Source organism: Trichechus manatus, unplaced genomic scaffold (genome assembly GCF_000243295.1).
Source record: "Trichechus manatus latirostris isolate Lorelei unplaced genomic scaffold, TriManLat1.0 scaffold00061, whole genome shotgun sequence".
Classification (NCBI taxonomy): domain Eukaryota; kingdom Metazoa; phylum Chordata; class Mammalia; order Sirenia; family Trichechidae; genus Trichechus; species Trichechus manatus.
In genome coordinates, this window is record NW_004443997.1 from 12,163,639 (window position 1) to 12,181,803 (window position 18,165).

Consider the following 18,165-nt stretch of genomic DNA (forward strand, 5'->3'; position numbering starts at 1 on the left):
TAACCCTCTCTGCCTTCCCATCTCACCTGTGGACAGAAGCTGCCCGTTTAGTCTCTTGTATCTACTTGAGCTAAGAGGCACACTCCTCACAAGTATCACTTTATGTCCCACAGTCCAGTCCAATCCAAGAGTTGGCCTCAGAAATTGTTTAGTTCTGGGCTGACAAAGAATCCAGGGGCCATGCTTTCCGGGGTTCCTCCGGTCACAGTGAGACATTAAGTTTGGTCTTCTTGCTAGAATTTGAGTTCTGCACTCCACCTTTCTCCTGCTTAATGGGGACAGATTTTATTTAACCCAGCATATCCAAAATACCATCTCAGCGTGTAGCAATGGCCACGTGTGGCTCCACGCTGGATAGCACAGCTCTTGGCGTTCCGTCCAGACTCTGCCCCGGCTGTGGGCAGACTCCCCTGCTCGGAACCGTGGGCTTCCCCAGCTGCAAAACGGGTCACTACTGACTGCCGTGCACCTACCTCAGGGGGAGGCCGGGCTGGGGGCTCAAGTGTCCTCAGACCTCAGGTGGGCAGGCAAGAGCACGCTGAGCCTTCTTGCCACAGCCAGTGACCCCGCCTTTTAAGCAAGCACCTCCTGAATTTGCCCAGTAGCCTTATGCTGGCGGAAGAAAAAAGGGACTCTTTTTTTCCAAATAAAAAGATGATTAAATGTGTCAAATATACCGAGAACATCATATACCCAACTCTTCCCAGTTCGTCCTCCCTGCTCCTAAGGCTGCTGGGGGCTCCTAGGACCTGAAGGCTTCGAGGCCATCTAGGGTGGGACTGAGGTGGGGTGATGCATGGCCAGGGATGGGACCTCCCCCTCCCCACAATTCCTGGCAGAAACCACGCGGCAGCAGCCAGATTTACAAAGCAGAGGCTCCTTTATTAATACACCAGAAGTCCGGAGACAGTGGCTTCTCTAGGTAGCAAACGACCCATGTACAAAACCTTCCAGCATTCTCCCATTATCCTTACAAAATGATTGTCTGCATGGTTTGGAGTAAGGCTGGGGCTGGGGAGAGGGGAACGGGAGGAGGGGCAGAAGGACTTCCCCAAAGCGCCTTCCCAGAGGTAAGGGCGGGGTGTGACCTCCCCGGGCTTCTATTCATTCAGCTCCGATGAGGGGGGTGAGAGGACAGCTGGGCTAAAGGTCATCCCAGGTCCCTCGGGGGGAGTCCACAGCCCAGGCTGACACCTGTACCCTGCTCTGTGGGCTGTCTGCAGACTGGACACTAGTGAACACCTGGATAGGGCTGCAGTCCCCATCCTGGACCAGCCCCCCCTACCTGTGAGGCCCCAGCTCTGTCCCCTGGGGGCAGGGAATAAGACAGGGCCCAGATTCCCAGGGTCAGAACCCATGCCCTCCTGCAGCTGTCCCTCAAACCCTGGTTCCAAAAGGCTCATTGCAACATACAAAAGCTAAAAGGCACCCAGTTGTGGAAACACTTTCTTCTCTGGAGAGGGAGGGGGTTTGGCCTGGGGCTCAACGCCAGGCTCCATGATGGCCACCGACCACCAGAGACAGACGTGGAGGCCATGTCTCCTGATTCCTGCAGGAACCTCGGGGGGCCCTCAGGATTCACCATTTGCAAAGGGCTATACTTTTAAAAAGGAGCCCTGGTGGTACAGTGGTTAAAGCACTTCGCTGCTAACCAAAAGGTTGGGCAGTTCGATCCCCAGGAGAAAGCTGTGGCAGTCTGCTTCTGTAAAGATGACAGACTTGGAAACCCTATGGGGGGGCAGATCTACTCTGTCCTACAGGGTCGCTGTGAGCCGGAATCAAGTACAAGGAGTGGGTTTTTGGTGCTTGAAAAACAAACACCTGCGGTGCTCCCCTGCTGAGGGGGGCCAATCGAACATGAGCAAGGCTTGGCCTTGCAGAGGAGAAGGGACTGCTCCCCTGCCCACCCAGCAGCTGTGAGGAGGATGTGGTGGGCAGGGGGCCTTGGCCCACCCCACTGTTCCAAGTCACGGGGAGCAGTGGAAGTAGCTGGAAGCTGGGGTCAAGGCCAGAATGCCCACCCGTAGCCACTTCTCTGCCCACTCCACACCTCCTCATCTCTGCCTCCGGCTGCGAGCCCCCACATCAGGTTCTGCAGCCCAGAAGAACCCCAGCGAGGCGACCTCCTCTCAGCCCTGCTCTGCCACCACCAGCATTGCTCAGGGAGGCAACCCCAGGGGCCTACTCTGGATTCGGGCACCCGCCCTGCCTCCACCAGGCTTGATCTCATCAGGCACAACTCCCACCAGGCACCAAGGGGTTGGCTAATCGAGGGTTCATCTGAGCCCATCTCTGAATCAACCAGTTTCGCCCACTGCCTGCTGTCGAGTCCCGGGGAAGTGGGAGCGGGGCTGACAGGCTCAGCTGGGGGAAGCTCTCCCATCCGCAGGGGGCGTCTCTGTGTTGTCTGCCTCCCTTCCCATCAGGGGACCCAACCACAACAAGGGAGGGAGGAACGGTTCCTGTCTTTAGCAGAATCCTTCATTAACCCAAATGCCTGTCTGACTGAACAGGTAAATGATAAGGAAAAGGGATTTCATCACGAAAGCTTAATCCAGAGGTGGTCAGGGTCATAGCCTGCTGTCCTCCCGGCTGGGCAGAAAGGCCTGGAATCCCAAGGAGGCCGTTGCAGAAGGATATTCATCCACAAGCGTTGAAGCCAAACCAAGTTTGGGAGCGAAGGCTTACAGAGCCAGGAAAGGAGCTCCGTCAGCGCAGCACGGTTTTGCTGCCAGCAGCCTGAACACATGACACCATCCCCTCCATCAGTCTCCACCGGGCCAGGCCTGTCCCTCTCGGGACCTCCTGCCACATTATCCCACATAGAGAAATGCAGGCCTTGGGGATGTACGTTCTTCCTTCCTAAGTGGTTTTGTCCCTAAGCCAAACCCGGAAACCCTGGGACCGGAGGCTGCCGGCTGGGGGAGTCTGAAAGCAGCATTGAGAAGCCGAGCCTGGGGCTGGCCTGTGGAGGGCTGACCCGCCTGAAAAGCCAGCCCTGCTGAGACAAGCAGAATCTTTGCAAGCGGTCTTCCTGTGGAGGGCGTCTCTGCACCCTTAGGTGGTAGGAAGGACTCGCAGTGGTCTGACCCCCCAAACCCAACTGGCTTCTGGAGTTAACGAGAACAGGGCAAGGTGGTTACAAACCAAACCCCATCTTCTTTTTCCTTCTACATATAAATATGTGCATATATATGAATATGTGCATGTGTATATATATATATATATACACAAACACATACACATATATATACACCTATACACACATGATTTCAATACATCGTAGTAAAATAGTACTATTGTGTTATTGCATAGAAGAAATGGCTCTTGCAAGCTGGGGCTAGGTGATGGTCTGGGAGTGCTGACGGCTTCCTGGGGGCTGCTGAGTGCTGGGGACCCCGCCGCTGCCACCGAGCTGTCGTTGCTGTTCCTCCTGCTTCCGCGCGTGCTCCTCGTACCACTCCTGGGGCAGAGAGCAGGTGGGTGCTGAGCGGGCTATGCCCCTCCCAGCCTCCTGGCCAGCCCTGTGCCTCCCCCAGGCTGACAAGGTCACCGCACCATGGGGGCAACAGAGGTCAAGCAGTGCTGGACTCTCAGGCCCGCAGTGGGCGGCAGGGGCACACCTCTGCCTGCCAAGTGAGGGGGACCACCCAGGACAGAGCAGGCACAGCTGCTGGCCACAACCATCTGGGACCCCCTCTCCCATACCTGAGTTCCAGGCACTGCCAGTAGCAGCCCCAGTGGATAATCCCATACCTCCCCGCCAAGCCTTCAGACTCCACTCAAGATGGAGACTGGCAAGCAGCCCCCACTCAGCAGGGGTGAGACTCACTCCCAGGACAGGGGCGGTGGTGAGGGCCTGGGCAGTGCAGCCGCGGATGCTCCTACCTGGATCTCTTCTTGGTACATCTTTAGGCTCAGATCGCTCTTAGTCCTGGATCTCCGTCCCAGAAACACCACAGAATTTTGCTAAGGAAGAACAGAAGCTGGAGGGTCCTCTGGGGCCAGGACCAGGGGCTGGGCCTCTCCCACTCCTCAGGCTTTGGCAAAGGGCCAACCCAAAAGTGTGACACCATTTGAGGTGGCGGACACCAAAGGAGGGACGACACCAAGCTGAAGACCACCCAGTGTCACTGAGGCCCCAGGATGCTCGCGTCTTTCCTCACCTCGTACCGCTCCATCTGGGAGAGGGTCTTGAGCAGCCGGGTGATGTCGGAGGTGGCTCCCCGCACCTCCCTGTAGAGCTCAAGGATGGTGACCAGCTCTTCTTTGGAAAGCTCCTTCTCGAGGGTGATGCCACTGTCCACTGTGAGAAGGGTGGCAGAGTGGGAGAGAGCCCGGGGCTGGGAGCCACCAGCCTGGCCTGGTCTTCCTTAGCCATCCTCCCTGCTGCCCCCGCCGGGTCTTCAGGCTCCCTCTCCCAGCAGAACTGTGGGTCCACACAGCAGCCCCTCTGCCTCTCTATGTCACATCCTGTCCCTCCCTCGGCTTGGGATGTGGATGTCAGGAGTGCTGGCTTAGCCAGCAGCTGACAGAAGACACAAGGTTTCAGGAGGGAGGCTCCAAGACAACAGACAGCTTATGCCACAGAGATTTGGAGACAGTAAGAGGTATAAGGAGCTCTGGTGGCACAAATGCTATGTGCTCGGCTGGTAACGAAAAGGTTTGTGGTTCAAACCCACCAGTGACTCCACAGGAGAAAGACCTGGCCATCTGCTTCCATAAAGATTACAGCCTAGAAAACCCTATGGGGCAGTTCTATTCTGTCACATGGGGTCACTATGAGTCAGAACTGACTCAATGGCATGCAACAGTAACAAACAATAGGTATGGGGCAGTGTTGGTGGAGGATATGAAAGAAAGAAGGATTGTATGCAGAAAGCTGTGCACCTGGAAAACGTCCACCAATTATTAAAGCCAGGATGACTAATACGCTGCAGGAGGAAGTACTGTTTGGCTCTGCAGTGAACAGTATTAACTCGATAACCAGCCGAATGAGCATATTGTTTAGAAATGTGGAGATAACGAAACCAAGTAATAGCTAAGAGTTCAAAGTCTCTGGGAGAAAGACGGGGGTGGGGAAAGGTAGGCTCCAACTAGCCATCCAACCACCTAACCGACCAGTTGCCATTGAGTCAACCCGGACTCACGGCAACCCCACGTGTGTCAGAGAAGAACTGTGCTTCATAGGGTTTTCAGTGGCTGATTTATCGGAAGCAGATCAACAGGCCTTTCTTTCGAGGCACCCCTGGGTGGACACGAACCTGCAAACGTCTGGTTAGCCGTGAGTGCGTTAACTGTTTGCACCACCCAGGGGCTCAACACAGGATAAGGTAATTGCTAGTTTTCACAATAATTCCTACTATTTGGTTTTTCTTAAAGTATGACATGTTTTGTTTTTTATTTTAAAAAACCAGATCATGAGCATTTTTCCATCATTAACGAGTATTTGAAAATCAGGGCAGATAAGAGACCCAGCAAGACAAGCCAGATAGGTAAGCTGAATCATCAGAAGGCTGGACAGCCAGACAGCTGAACTGTCAGACCACCGGACAACCAGAAAGTTGACCACTAGAGAGACAGAGATGGTGGCCAATGAGTGCCCACGGCACCGACTCTGCACAGACCTTCTGAGTCCTGGCTTTTGCGGCTGTAGTTCATTCGGAAGACAAAGGCCTCAAGAATGAAGGCGACGATGATCGTCATCACCACCTGGCCAGAGATGGGAGAGAGAGAGAAGTGTGTGTGCTGTGCTGCTGCGGGGCACCAGACCCAGCAGAGCCGTCAGATGGGACAGCCACCCCTTCCCCTCCCCAAGGCTGCAGCTCCTGGTAGCAGGGTGGCTGGAGATGTTGAAGGTGAAGGAGGAAGAGTACCCTGTGACCCAGGACCTACCATGGTCACGATGTAAAAGGTCATGAAGTAGAGACGGCTCCAGTGGGAGGTCTGAGAGGTGACGCCTTCCTGGGGATAGAGGGACGCAGCCACATGGTGAGCCTGAGCAGGGCCATGTGGCTGTCCACTCAGACCCAGAGCCAGGCATCACCTGGCTTTTTACAGACCTCTTTGATCTGCCTTTGGTTGTGGGGGACAGAGGAGAGGGACCCTGCTCCCTCGGGTCTCACATGTCCTCTCTTTTACCTATGCCCTGGAAGTACCCCAGGACACTAGACTTAGGACGAGTCCAGTCTTCGCCCAGGTGGGGATGAGATGTGGAGAGTTTAAGGACTGGAAAAAAGAAGGCTTGCCACACTGTTTCTGGATGGAAAAGTCACCTCCAGTGGCAGGGGATAGGACAGAGCCTCAGAAGCTAACAGACCCTGGCCACTGGGGAGTGCATGGAGGCAGGGCTGAAAGCCAGTCCAGCGAACGTGAGGGGGCAGCTCCTGGCGGGTACAGCCAAGGCCCAAGGCTCCCAGGGTCCCGCCCACACTGGCCTCCCCGCAGAACACAGCCCAGCGGACTCAGGACCCCAACCATGCAGCGTCTGGGGGACAAGGCACCCCACACAGGGTGAGGGAGACACAGAGCTGGCCTCAGAGGATGGTGGGAAATGCCCAGGAGTTGACCATGATTCTTACCATGATGATGTACCAGTTGTTGACAACTGTGAGCTCGAACAAGGTCACTGCCAAAGGGAAGGGAGGCAGAGAAGGGTCTGGATCAGCCCACTTTCTCAAAGTTAGTGTCTTTCTTTCAATTTCATTGTGCTTTAGGTGAAAGTTTACGGCGCAAATTAGTTTCTCATTCAAAAATTTATACACAAATTGTTTTGTGACATTGGTTGCAATCCCTGCAATGTGTCAGCACTCTCCCCCTTTCCCTTTCCACCCTGGGTTCCCTGTGTCCATTTGTCCAGTTTCATGTCCCTTTCTGCCTTCTCGTCTTGTTTTTGGGCAGGTGTTGCCCATTTGGTCTCATATACTTGACTGACTGAAGAAGCACATTCCTCATGTGTGTTACTGTCTGATTTACAGGCCTGTCTAATCTTTGGCTGAAAGGGGGACTTTGGGAGTAGCTTCAGATCTGAGTTAGCAGGGTGTCTGGGGGCCATAGTCTCGGGGCTTCCTCCAGTCTCTGTCAGACCAGTAAATCTGGTCTTTTTTTTGTGAATTTGAATTTTTTTCTACATTTTTCTCCTACTCTGTCTGGGACCCTCTTCTGTGATCCCTGTCAAAACAGTTGGTGGTGGTACCTGGGCACCATCTAGTTCTTCTGGGCTCAGCCTGGTGGAAGTCAAAGTCAATTTCTAGTGGCCTCTGTCCATCTATCGTCTGTGCCATGCATCAAAATGATGGTGTCCCCATCAGCTAGCTTGGGCTGTGAGCTCTAGGAGAAGCTGCTGGGGCCCGCCCAAGTGCCTGCTCTTGGGACTTCTGCCATTGTGGCCTGTCCCCAGAAGGATGTGTCCTTTGCCTCAGAAGCCCATGATGGACACAGCTGTGACTTGGGTACAGGAGAAGGAGGGTGGAAGCATCCACCCTGTACTGGTGCAGGTCTGGGGTTGCGTTGAGGGCCCCCTGTCCTCTTGAGAAGCTGTGTCCAGCAGGGCCATTTCTCCCCTCTGCCCACCAAGGCCTCTCCATGGAACCAGACACAGGGTTGAGGGGAACTGAACTGGGGGTAGCACAGCACTGTGGCAGTGCTGGTGTAGCTGGTTCCCACTGGGACAGAGGGGTAGCACCCCAGCACTGGGCCGCACGCCTCCCAGCTAAGGCATGAAGCTCTTCCCCTCCTACCCGGAAAAAGGAGTAAGATCTGGGGGCTGAAGGAGCCTTGGAAGCTGGCCTGCCTCCACCCCTACAGCTGGGCACCCCCACCCTCCAACTGGGCCAAAGAGGAAAGGACTGGAGAAAGCGGGGCCAACAGCGAGGTGCAATACACTGGGAATGTCCTGTGTGACAAAGGTGGCATGCACAGAACGTCCCCCCTGTGGTTTCTCAACTCACCGAAGCTGTTGAGGATGTTATCAAAATTATTGAGATAGTAGTAGCCTTCCTCCACCACGGTCTTGTTGCCAATGGTGTGGTTGACCCAGCGGTAGGCATCTGCGACTGTGCTCGTGCTAACCGGGGAGACAGGAGGTGGAAGGGAAGGTCAGAAGCCAATCGTCACCTCGACAGAGGACAAAAAGTCTAAGCAGACCACAGAGGTGGATCTACAGAAAACAAAGGCTATGGCAAGCACTGAAATTACGTCCCTGAGCAGGGCTGCAGTGGGGCTAACGAGCACCCAGGGGCAATCTCTAAGTCACCCCCCAATTCAAGCATCCAGGGACAATCTCTAAGTTGCACCACACCCAATTTCAAGATAAATACACGATAGCAGCAGTGCGTCAGCTGAACTGCCATTCATATTTGTGGTGCCTTGGAATATCATTCTGGGCCTCATCTGGTGCCCCCTTGGACTTGTGCCAGGACAAGTGCCCCCTCTGCCCCCCTCCCCCCCACCGCCCCCACTATGCCTCTGTGTCTTCTGTGCTTGAGGAAGGACACTGGGCCATACTGGGTTCATAGAAACTGCTCGGTGGCACCTCTTCCCCTTCAAGTGGCGCCCAGGGCACATGCCATACCCCCCACACCTTAGATACGCCTCTGGCAGACCAAGCTAGGACCAAGAATCCTGCTGCCTGCCTCTCCCCTGGCTCCCTGTCCGGTCCTCCCTAGCTCTCCCACATCCTGGAGGGAAGGGAGCCCTCGGCTCCTCTCATCTGCTCGGCTCCTCCTGCTATCCGCCTTCACCTGGCATTTCCTTGCTGCTGACTAGGCCTTGGTGCTCGGCTACCAGAGGGGACACTGCTGGGCAAGGGGAAGAAAGGCCAGTGCCTCCTGTGTCCCCCCAGCTAGGCTTTGCTCTGGAGGCTGGTGCTCTGCAGCGGCCCTGGACGGAAAGTCCTCATCGCGGTGTCTTGTACTGTCTCCCGAGTGCACCATGTGCTTTAAGAGGCTTCCCCTGTTTGGACACCTTATTTGCCACTCTCCTTCCAATCCAATGCTTTATGGCTGTCTGTTAAAGTCCATGCCAATGTTTCTAGAAGTCTAGTCCTTGGACCACAGGGAGATGGCTCAGACGGCAGAGTCCGAGTCTCCTGCCAGACACCCTGCATCAAAGCTCACGTGGGGCCTGGAATTTGCCTTTAAGAAGCTCCCCTGATGATTCTGATGCCTTTTTAAAGCCTGTGAACCATGGACACAGGCTTTCGGCTCCTAGCTTAGTTTGATACACAAAACGGCTACCTGGGCCTTTGGAAACTGTGGTGTTATCAGTACCTGAGGCCGGGGGGCAGGTTTAAGGGAGAACAAGGTGGATAAGCAGGAATGGCAGAGCACACTGACTCACTGGCAGCTGAGGAGGGAAGGAGAGGGGGAGGGGGAGGTCCTGGGAGGGCTGCTCCCTGCTCTCTCTCCCTGAACCCAAAGACCTACATGCTGTGTGTCCATCTGTCTTATCCTAACAGACTGCCCCTGGGAGATGTGTCTCCTCCCAGGCCCCCAGCCAGTCCTGGAAAGGAGTGGGAAGATGCCAGGGGACTCAGGCCTCAGACTCCTTCTGGCTCTGGGGCAGCCTCCACCCCCAGCCCAAAGGTTGAGCCAATCCCGCTGGCCCTGCTCAGAGGATGGGAGACTCTCCAATGTGGCCGCTTCTGAGGCCACCTGTCTGACGCAGGGCCTTGCTGAGTGACCTGCACTGAGCTAAGCCCTGAGAGTAAAACAGAGTGACTCCTGGGGCTTTCAAGGCACTGAGGCTCCCGGACATGCTAGGGTCAAGAGGGACAGCTGGAGTTTGTCCAGGATATAGGCTGCCGGGCTGGGCGGGGCAGGGCCGTGCACACTCACTTGCAGCAGTTGGGGTAGAGGATCCCACAGAAGAATTCCATGCCCACGATGGCAAAGGAGTAGTAGAAGATGAGTAGGGTGAGGCCCAGGCTGGGGAGAAGGTCGACACGGACGGGGTGAGCTCAGGGTGCCGGCAGCCTCAGCATCCCCAGACCTTGCCCTGACTGTGGACAGACATGCCCCTAGCCAGGTGCGCCGACTGGAAGTGCCTGCAGGGGAGGGGCCTCACGATTCAGGACTCTATGAACAGATGCCCCTTCAGCAGAGACATCCCCCTTACCTGTGAAGGCAGACTCACAGGTCACCCCTTACCTGTGAATGTAGACACAGGTGATAAGTGAGGTGACAGCTCCCTGCCCTCCCTACTAAACATTCCAGACAGGTCTTGTGGCGGGCGGGATCTTGTCCTCCTTGAAGACCCACCAGGCCCTCAGTTTCAGTCCTTCTCGGGACTCCCCCTGTCCCCCTGGTGTCCCCGACCCCCTGACCCTATGAGGCCAACCTCCCGAGGCCTGGACTGGGGCCCAGAGGCAGGCAGTACCTGGCCATCCGCGGCAGCAGCTCGAACATGGTGTCCAGCACATTGCGGTAACGCTTCTTCAGTTTAAACAGCCTGAGCGGGGGATAAACACGAAGCACTCAGTGATGCAGGGGTGTGGCCTCGGCCCACTGCTCGCTAAACACGCCAGAGCCCCGCCTTGATCCCCACCATGGCAGTGGGATGGGCTCAGGGCTGCTCATCAAGCAGAAGGTTCAGTATCCTCGGAGGGCTCAGGACCCGCCAGCCCGGCACCTCTGCTCAGGTAGCTCATGCACATGTGGCACCAGGACATGGGCTGCAGGGGACTCTTCCCTGAAGAGAGGCAGAGTCACCCTGTTTCTCCTCCTCCGTCCTCCTCGCAGCATTTGACTTGGGAGAAGGTGGCCGTGACAATTCGGCACAGTTCACACATGAAGCCAGGAGGCTCCATGTGGGGCAAGGCCTTGCTCAGGGTGCTGTGGTGTCCCCGAGACAGAAGCAGGCCCCTGCACCCGCAGAAGAGGAGAGTGTGGACTCATGAGTAAGGAAGGGGCGAGCAGTATGGACTGCAGCGGGCATTCAGGCCCAGCCCGCAGGCCGCACCGCAGGGGGAGCAGGCTCTTCTCCAGAAGGACGTCCCCGGGATCACCAGCCACGCCTGCGCCTTTCCTCAGGGAAGGAGGGGAGGGGCGATGGGTAGGCAAGAGGAAAACCCACGCCTCTTAAAAGCGCGAGATCCCCGGTTAGTGAGACACACCATGAGCCGTGTTCTCAGAACAGCCATGTGTTGGTCGATGGAGAGTGCTTTACTGGGAAATGGTGAGACTTGCCTGAGGGTTTTTCCTGACAAGAGGCTCTGCCACAAAGGCATCAGAAAGGGCCGCTGGAGGGGTCTCAAAAGTCCACCTGACCCTCAGAGTCTGTGGCCCTCTGGTCTATGACCTGGGTGTGTTTCTACAGCTGCAGCTGAGACCACCTCAGGCAGCTCACCCCACAGGGAGGTGTTCCCTTCCTAATCAGAGGTGCCTGGGCACAGTGCCCCCTCCTGGTGGAGACACTGACCTCCTGCGGGGCTGGAGGGTGGTGCTGGCCACACAGGGCTGGTGGCTGGTCCCCAGGCCCCTTCCCACACCAGCTCCAGGGCTTTCCCACCCGCCCTCAGCCCACCTCTCCCCACCCGGAACACTGCCCTGTCACCTCAACAGCTGGAGGGGACGAAGGACTACTATGAAATAGAACGGCTCCATGTTGAAGGCCAGAGCCAGCAGTCCCAGGAAGGCGAATACCGTGACCGAGAAGTCGAACCTGGGAGAGGGGGAGAAGCCACAGTCCATTTGGCCCACCCCTAGCCTTCCACACGACTGAGCCACATCCGTGAGCCCTATTCTCAGCACACACACTTCCAAGGGGCCCAGATACAACCCAGCACAACCCACAGCACACGGAGCAGCGGTCCACAGTGCATAGCTTCGGTGAGCCACTTCTTGCCGCCCTGAGGTTCTGATGTTGCCTCGGCCTGGCCCAGGCTCAGTATGTCTCAGGGTTCAGGCCTGAACTCTCTGGCCCTTGGGGCAGAACTGACGGAACCTTTCCTGGCTGCACTGGTCAAGGACAGAGAGGAGGGCCTCCAGCCTCTGCAGCGCTCACCATAGGCCTCTTCTTCCCAGCAGTAAAAACCAAACCCATTGCCACTGAGTGGATTCTGACTCATAGGGACCCTACAGGACAGAGTAGAATGGCCTCACAGGGTTTCCAAGGAGCAGCTGGTGCTAACCTTTTGGTTAGCAGCTGAATGCTTAACCACTGCTTAATTCATGACCTGCCTCTGACCCTGAAGAACTAACTGGGGGCAGGGGCAGCGTCTGTAGATAAGAGTCCCACCTGAGAACAGCTGGCCCTCCTTTAAGACAGCAAGCTTCTGTCCCTCTACAGATACATGCTAAGACCCTGCAAACAGCAAGACACCCATTCTTACTTTTCTTCTTGGGCTCTTCTCTACTTATTAATTTGTTTTACCCTCACGACCTCTCAGGAGTCCAGCCTGACTTCGCAGGTGAGTTAACACTAATGGGCCGAGGATGTAACCTGCCCAAGGTCTCAGTGGACCAAGAAGAAGGGCCACTTGGTCTCCTTGCGGCCACCAGCTTGCTGCTTTACAAGGGAGGTGGTAGAACTTTCTTCCCCCTCTGTGTACACTGTGGTTGTTACAGAAGAAAAAGAAGCAAAGTGGCTGGGGTAGGTATAGGGGGTTAAAAGTCCTTAAAAGGCCCTGAAGAGCCAACCAGCCTCAGAAACCTCAGCAGGACGTGTCTAGCAGGAACTGGCACAGATGGCCTCAGAGACCTGAGATAAGACACCGGCCCTGAGTGTTCCCTGGCCACACGCAGGTACACCAGGAAGACAGGGCCCTGGGCCTATCCTCAGGCCTCCCTCTCCAGCTGCAGAAACTGTGGGTGCTGGGGGTGTGTGTGGGGAGCGCATTGTGGCCGCCATTTGTCTCAGACCCAACCAAGAAGCATGCTGTCCACTTACAGGTTCCATCCCGAGGACAGATACTCAATGGGGCCCAAGCCGGCAACTTTCAGGAACAGCTCTACTCCGTAGACTGTGAACAGGAGGAGGCAGTCAGCTGCAGCACCTACCACATCCTTCCCCCCTGGGCTGGGTTTCCTCCTGAGGCCTCTGCAGGTCTGCAAACGCCCCTATATGCTGCGTGTACTCCCCACTGCACCCACTCACGCCCACACCCCGCTGGAGAACATGGTGTGGATTAGCTGGGGCAACGTGGGTAAGAAGAGAAACACTTCCTTCCCCTCTATGGGAATGGCCCAGCCATCCATCCTTCCATCCAACGAATATTTCCCAAGCCCGTCCTGTGCCAGGCATTGTGCTGGGTGCACAGTGAGCATGCGGCACAGTGCCTGCTCCCACAGAGTGCATGGTCTGGTGGGAGGGAAGGCAGGTAGACAGGTGGTGACAATACAGTGTGTTCAGGGATGTTTAGACTTCAACTCTAGCAGAGAGGGGTGGCAAAGGGAAGAGTGCACCAGGCAGAGGAAATGGTACATGCAAAGGCCCACAGATAAGAAAGGGCATGGGGCACTTGGCGACAGAACGTTGTTCTGGAAGGCTAGAGTATGGTGTGAGGGCAATGGTACTGGTAAGAGGTGAGGCTGAGGAGGTAAGCCATAGGGGCCATGGCCGGCAGGCAGCATGAGTCACACCTAGGATCAGGACTGGAGAACCACTAAAGGGCTTTAAGCAGGAGCGGGATGGGATCAGAATACATTTCTGCTCCATTCTCCTTAAGATGCCCTGTTTTGGAGAAGAGCCATGAGATCCTAAACCAAATGCAAGTTTTCCAACCCAGTGTCAGCAACTTACTCGTAAGAAAGACGATGTAACTCCAGGGCACGTGTTTGGAGAAGAAGTTCCCACCTGTGAGAAAGAAAAGCCATAGCTCAATTGGAACATGGCCAACCAGAACACGGCCAACTGGACCATGGCCAGTCCCAGCTAGGGCTCACCTTTCAGCATGAATGTTTCCACCAGGATCCAGATACCATTGACGGCCACCACCAAGTCTGCAGACAGAAAGAAAGGACAGGTGGGCTTGGGTATCTAGAAGTCACAGCTGCAGAGATGAAGCTCTGGGGGATGTGGAGAGCAGGGCTGCACCATATACCCATTTTGACAGGTGATTTCTTTCCATTAGTGCTTTCACCACATGAGCTCAATCAACCAGTGGTTTCATTTAGAAAACAGGTATTTCTGAACACTCTCAATGTTACTGCGGGGATACCAGTTAAGATGTTTCAGTAAACCCTACAGATTATTCCTAGTCAGTGTAAAAGGTGGACAACAGACAAGGGATTCAAGTATTGAAAACATCTGCTTTCCCCTAGAGGTGTCTGATTTTAAAACGACTGCGTGAACCATTTAGCAGAATTGCGTGGACAATTTTCACCTAGCAATCCCACTTCTAGGGATCTATCCCAATGACGCACTAGCAAAAACACAAAAAGATGTATATACTCAAAACTATTCACTGCAGCACCGTTTGTGACAGCAAAAAAGTGGAAACAATCTAGATGATTATCAGCAGGGGCTGGTTGAATCAACCATGGTACATTCACAGAACAGCAGAGCTATAAAGTGGAATGAGGAACACCTCTATATATTCAGATATATTTTTAACTGGAAAAAGCAAGGTAGAAAAAAATGCATAAAGTATGCTATTGTTCATTTAAGGCAAGGAGATGTAGATATATATGTATTTACTTATATTAAAACAAACCAATAAAAAACAATGGAAGGGTAAACCACAAAGCAAGTTACTCCACTGGAGGAGGTGATGGGAATATAAACTAAACCCTTGTAGATTTGACTTTGGAACCATATGTACACAGTTATAAAACAAAACTAAATGTAAAATGCAATCCCTGGTGGTGCTGTGGTTAAAGCTCTCAGCTGCTAACCGAAAGGTCTGTGGTTTGAGCCCACCAGCTGCTCCACAGGAAAAAGATGTGGCAGTCCACTTCTATAAAGATTTACGACCTTGGAAAGGCTGTGGGGCAGTTCTACTCCGTCCTACAGGGTCACTATGAGTCAGAATTGACTTGATGGCGGTAGTTGTTATTTTTTCGGTAAACATAAAAAATAAAATGAAACATAAACCTGAATGTGTATCCAGTTGGTGACATGCCCACATGGAAAGGAACTATTCCAGCTGACCTTAAAACATAGTGATCTGAAAGTACAGTCCAGGAGTGATATGCCCTAAATTACACAAAGAACTAAGAAAAAAAAAAAAACTTTCTAGTAATTATATCAGTGGGATTGTGTTGGTATTATTATTCTGAGCTATTGTGTGTGTGTTGTGGGATAAAGCAAATGAGTGATTGTGTTAGTGTTGGTGGGAACCTGGGTTTTTGGTGCCAGAGTAAGGAGATCATATGTAAGGTTGATAAAGTTAGGTAACACTCCTACAGTCCTGAATTTGAATTAGAAATATGAGGATGAACTTACAATATAGTTTATCTTCAAAAACACAAAATCCTAGCTCTGTCCATGGAAAAGGCAGAGAAACAATAACCAACCCCAAGCAACGAACACCTCTAGCATTGCAGATTGTGGTCTCTAAACACCATTTCCCATCAAAAGGAACCAGAACCCATTGTCCGTGAGTTGATTCTGACTCATAGCAATCCTTTAGGACAGAGTAGAACTGCCCCATAGGGTTTCCAAGGCTGTAAATCTTTATGGAAGCAGACTGCCATATCTTTCTCTCGTGGAGCAGCCAGTGGGTTTGAATTGCCAGTCTTTCAGTTAGCAGCCAAGTACTTACCCACTGCACCACCAGGGCTCCTAAAAGGAACCAGAGTGCCTTGGAAAGACTGAATCCAATTCAGTCTCTGGATTGGTACTGTTCCAGAGAACTTTCTGTGATAGTGGAAGTTTTCTCTCTCTTTTTTGTCCAATTGGTAGCCATTTTTGGCTACTGAGCACTTGAAATGTGGCTTTTAAGACTAAGGAACTCTAATTTTAATTAGCTTAGATTTAAACAGCCACATGTGGCTAGTGGCTACCATGTTGGATTGTGTGGCTCTGTATATAACTACCAAATTACAGGGAACAAACAACAGCAGAACATGAGAAAACCAAACTGTGTAAAATCTAAAGGATAAATAACCCTGTTTCTTTAACTAAATACTGCAAGAAAAAAAGGCAGGGGGATTGAAGAGGAACCTACAGATTAAAAGAGAGTTAAGAGACATATCAAGCAATCACTCTCAATGGTCCTGGAATTTGCTTCAGAAAAATTTGGGTCTAGAAAGGGGATGGTGGTCCAGAGTGAGAGTCTAGGTGAAATAAGAAAAGACAGGCCATGAGACGATAATTGTGGAAGCTGGGTGATAGGTACATGGATGCTTATTCTAATCTTCTCTCCATTTTTATACATGCTTGAAATTTTCTATAATAGAAAGCCAAACAAATGATTGTAGGAGTAATCTCTTGCCTCTCCACCTTCTAGAACAGCAAAGGACTCAAGAGGAAAGGGACCTAGAGCTGTGACATTTCACACTTACACATGAAATACTGGAAGGCCTTGGACTTCACCAGGATATTAATTCCTATTGGAAGAGACAAAATGGTAAAATCAAAATTTTCATCTGAAAGTACACGTTCACCTACCATGTACTCATGCACGTGGCCCATCAGGGGTTCTATGCCCAGTGGTGATAACGGAAGGGTCTGCTCTAAGAATGACACCCCCACTTCTGCTCGGACCACCTGACAAGACTGCACCGACCGCAGCTGCTCTGGGGCCGGCCTCAGCAGCCTGGAGCCAGGACAGTAGAACAAGCTTTGGTGACCACCACTGCAACTTCAGTTGCTGTTTGCCCCATTCTGGGACTTTATTCATCCACGTAATCATCATCCCAGGGGACTGAAAAACACTCTAAAGAATATGGGAATAACAACTGTGCCCAAAGGCCCAGCAGTGGGAGAACCACAGAAACAGAATTCACCATCTTTGCTCTTGTTCGTAATGGCCTAGACCCAGGCTTCAGGCTTTTTGCCCGAGAAATTCTGTGAGCTAACCATACTCCCACATGGAGCTTTGAAACTGGCGTTAAATTAAGGCACAACTGTTAGGCCAATAATACGGGCATCGTAATTAAATTTTTTTGAATTTTATTTACTATGCAAGCATTAATGGGGATCATATAAGCTACCTATATATTCTGCCACATAAGGATGGTCAAGATACATTATTAAATGAAAAAGCAGGGTTACAGAGCATATATAATGTAATCCCATTATTTTAAAAACGCACAGAAAATAACCAACAGGAGGAAACACATCAGAGATTTAACAGTAGTTATTTCTGGGTGGCAAATTTTCATTTTCTTCTAATTATCTGCCTTTCTAAATTTTCTTCAATGAATATTGCTTTTGTATAAAGAAAAAGCCACGAAGTGTCCTGGCTTGGTTTTCAAGTTACCAATTTTGTTCCTAGTCCAACGTTTACTGCCCTGCTGTTCTGTCTCTCTTACACGTGGGCATTCACACACACACACACATAGATATACCATCTGAACATGCTCTTCAACTACTCCCCTGTCATCTCTGACAGCCTCTCCCAGCGATCAGGGCACCATATTGGTTTTGGGCTAACCTTACCTTTGAAGATGAGAAATGCTGTCCTGGGCAGCTCATCAAACCAGTGCTCTCTATTTTTCTTTGCCTGGCCAGGAAAGGAAACATGGGAGGGGGTATCAGGGCTCCTTCTCTGCTTGCTCAGCTAACTTGGGGAACAATGTAAACACTCAGGGATCTCAACAATTGAGACGGCCAGTGTGCCAGAAACTGCCACGCACTTGCGTTAGTTTTATATAATCCTCAAAACAACTCTGTAGGTAGCTATGATCATTATCCCCTTCTGCAGGTGAGACAAGCCTTGGAAAGGGTCAGTAACTTCCTTGATGTCATCCAGTGACTTCTAGGCCTAACTGAGATCCAGTGCTCTTAACCACAACACTGCCCCACAGATGGAAGGAGCCCAGGGGACACCTGTTCTCCCTGAAGTACACACTGCCAAGCTGAGAGCTGGGCTGTTCTAGTGGGGGAAGAGCTAGCTCTCAGGGTGCCTCCCGTCCTCATCACCCACTTTGCAGTCCCTCCGCCCACTCCATCCCTCTCTTGCCTCACAAGAGCACTCACCTTCCACTTCAAGGCGGCGACTTCGTAGATATCATAAAAGTCCTTCAGGCTGTCAGAGCAGAACGAAAAGGCAAAACAATC

At 52.7% G+C, this 18,165-nt stretch overlaps 1 protein-coding gene across 1 annotated transcript in view; it reads right to left on the minus strand.

Annotated features, from left to right (window-relative positions):
* Nucleotides 1–1,680: 1,680 nt before the first annotated feature.
* TPCN1 (two pore segment channel 1) overlaps nucleotides 1,681–18,165 on the minus strand; it is a 59,465-nt gene continuing 42,980 nt past the window's right edge. The window contains exons 12-27 of the mRNA XM_023733780.1: nucleotides 18,085–18,133; nucleotides 17,545–17,608; nucleotides 16,446–16,490; nucleotides 13,884–13,940; nucleotides 13,741–13,794; nucleotides 12,889–12,961; nucleotides 11,554–11,661; nucleotides 10,378–10,449; nucleotides 9,837–9,926; nucleotides 7,950–8,065; nucleotides 6,582–6,628; nucleotides 5,896–5,964; nucleotides 5,628–5,712; nucleotides 4,167–4,306; nucleotides 3,889–3,969; nucleotides 1,681–3,463 (exon numbers count right to left, since the gene is read on the minus strand). Of these exons, the coding sequence (XP_023589548.1) occupies nucleotides 3,341–3,463; nucleotides 3,889–3,969; nucleotides 4,167–4,306; nucleotides 5,628–5,712; nucleotides 5,896–5,964; nucleotides 6,582–6,628; nucleotides 7,950–8,065; nucleotides 9,837–9,926; nucleotides 10,378–10,449; nucleotides 11,554–11,661; nucleotides 12,889–12,961; nucleotides 13,741–13,794; nucleotides 13,884–13,940; nucleotides 16,446–16,490; nucleotides 17,545–17,608; nucleotides 18,085–18,133 (1,273 nt within the window). The 3' untranslated portion in view covers nucleotides 1,681–3,340. The remainder of the gene's footprint in view (nucleotides 3,464–3,888; nucleotides 3,970–4,166; nucleotides 4,307–5,627; nucleotides 5,713–5,895; nucleotides 5,965–6,581; nucleotides 6,629–7,949; nucleotides 8,066–9,836; nucleotides 9,927–10,377; nucleotides 10,450–11,553; nucleotides 11,662–12,888; nucleotides 12,962–13,740; nucleotides 13,795–13,883; nucleotides 13,941–16,445; nucleotides 16,491–17,544; nucleotides 17,609–18,084; nucleotides 18,134–18,165) is intronic.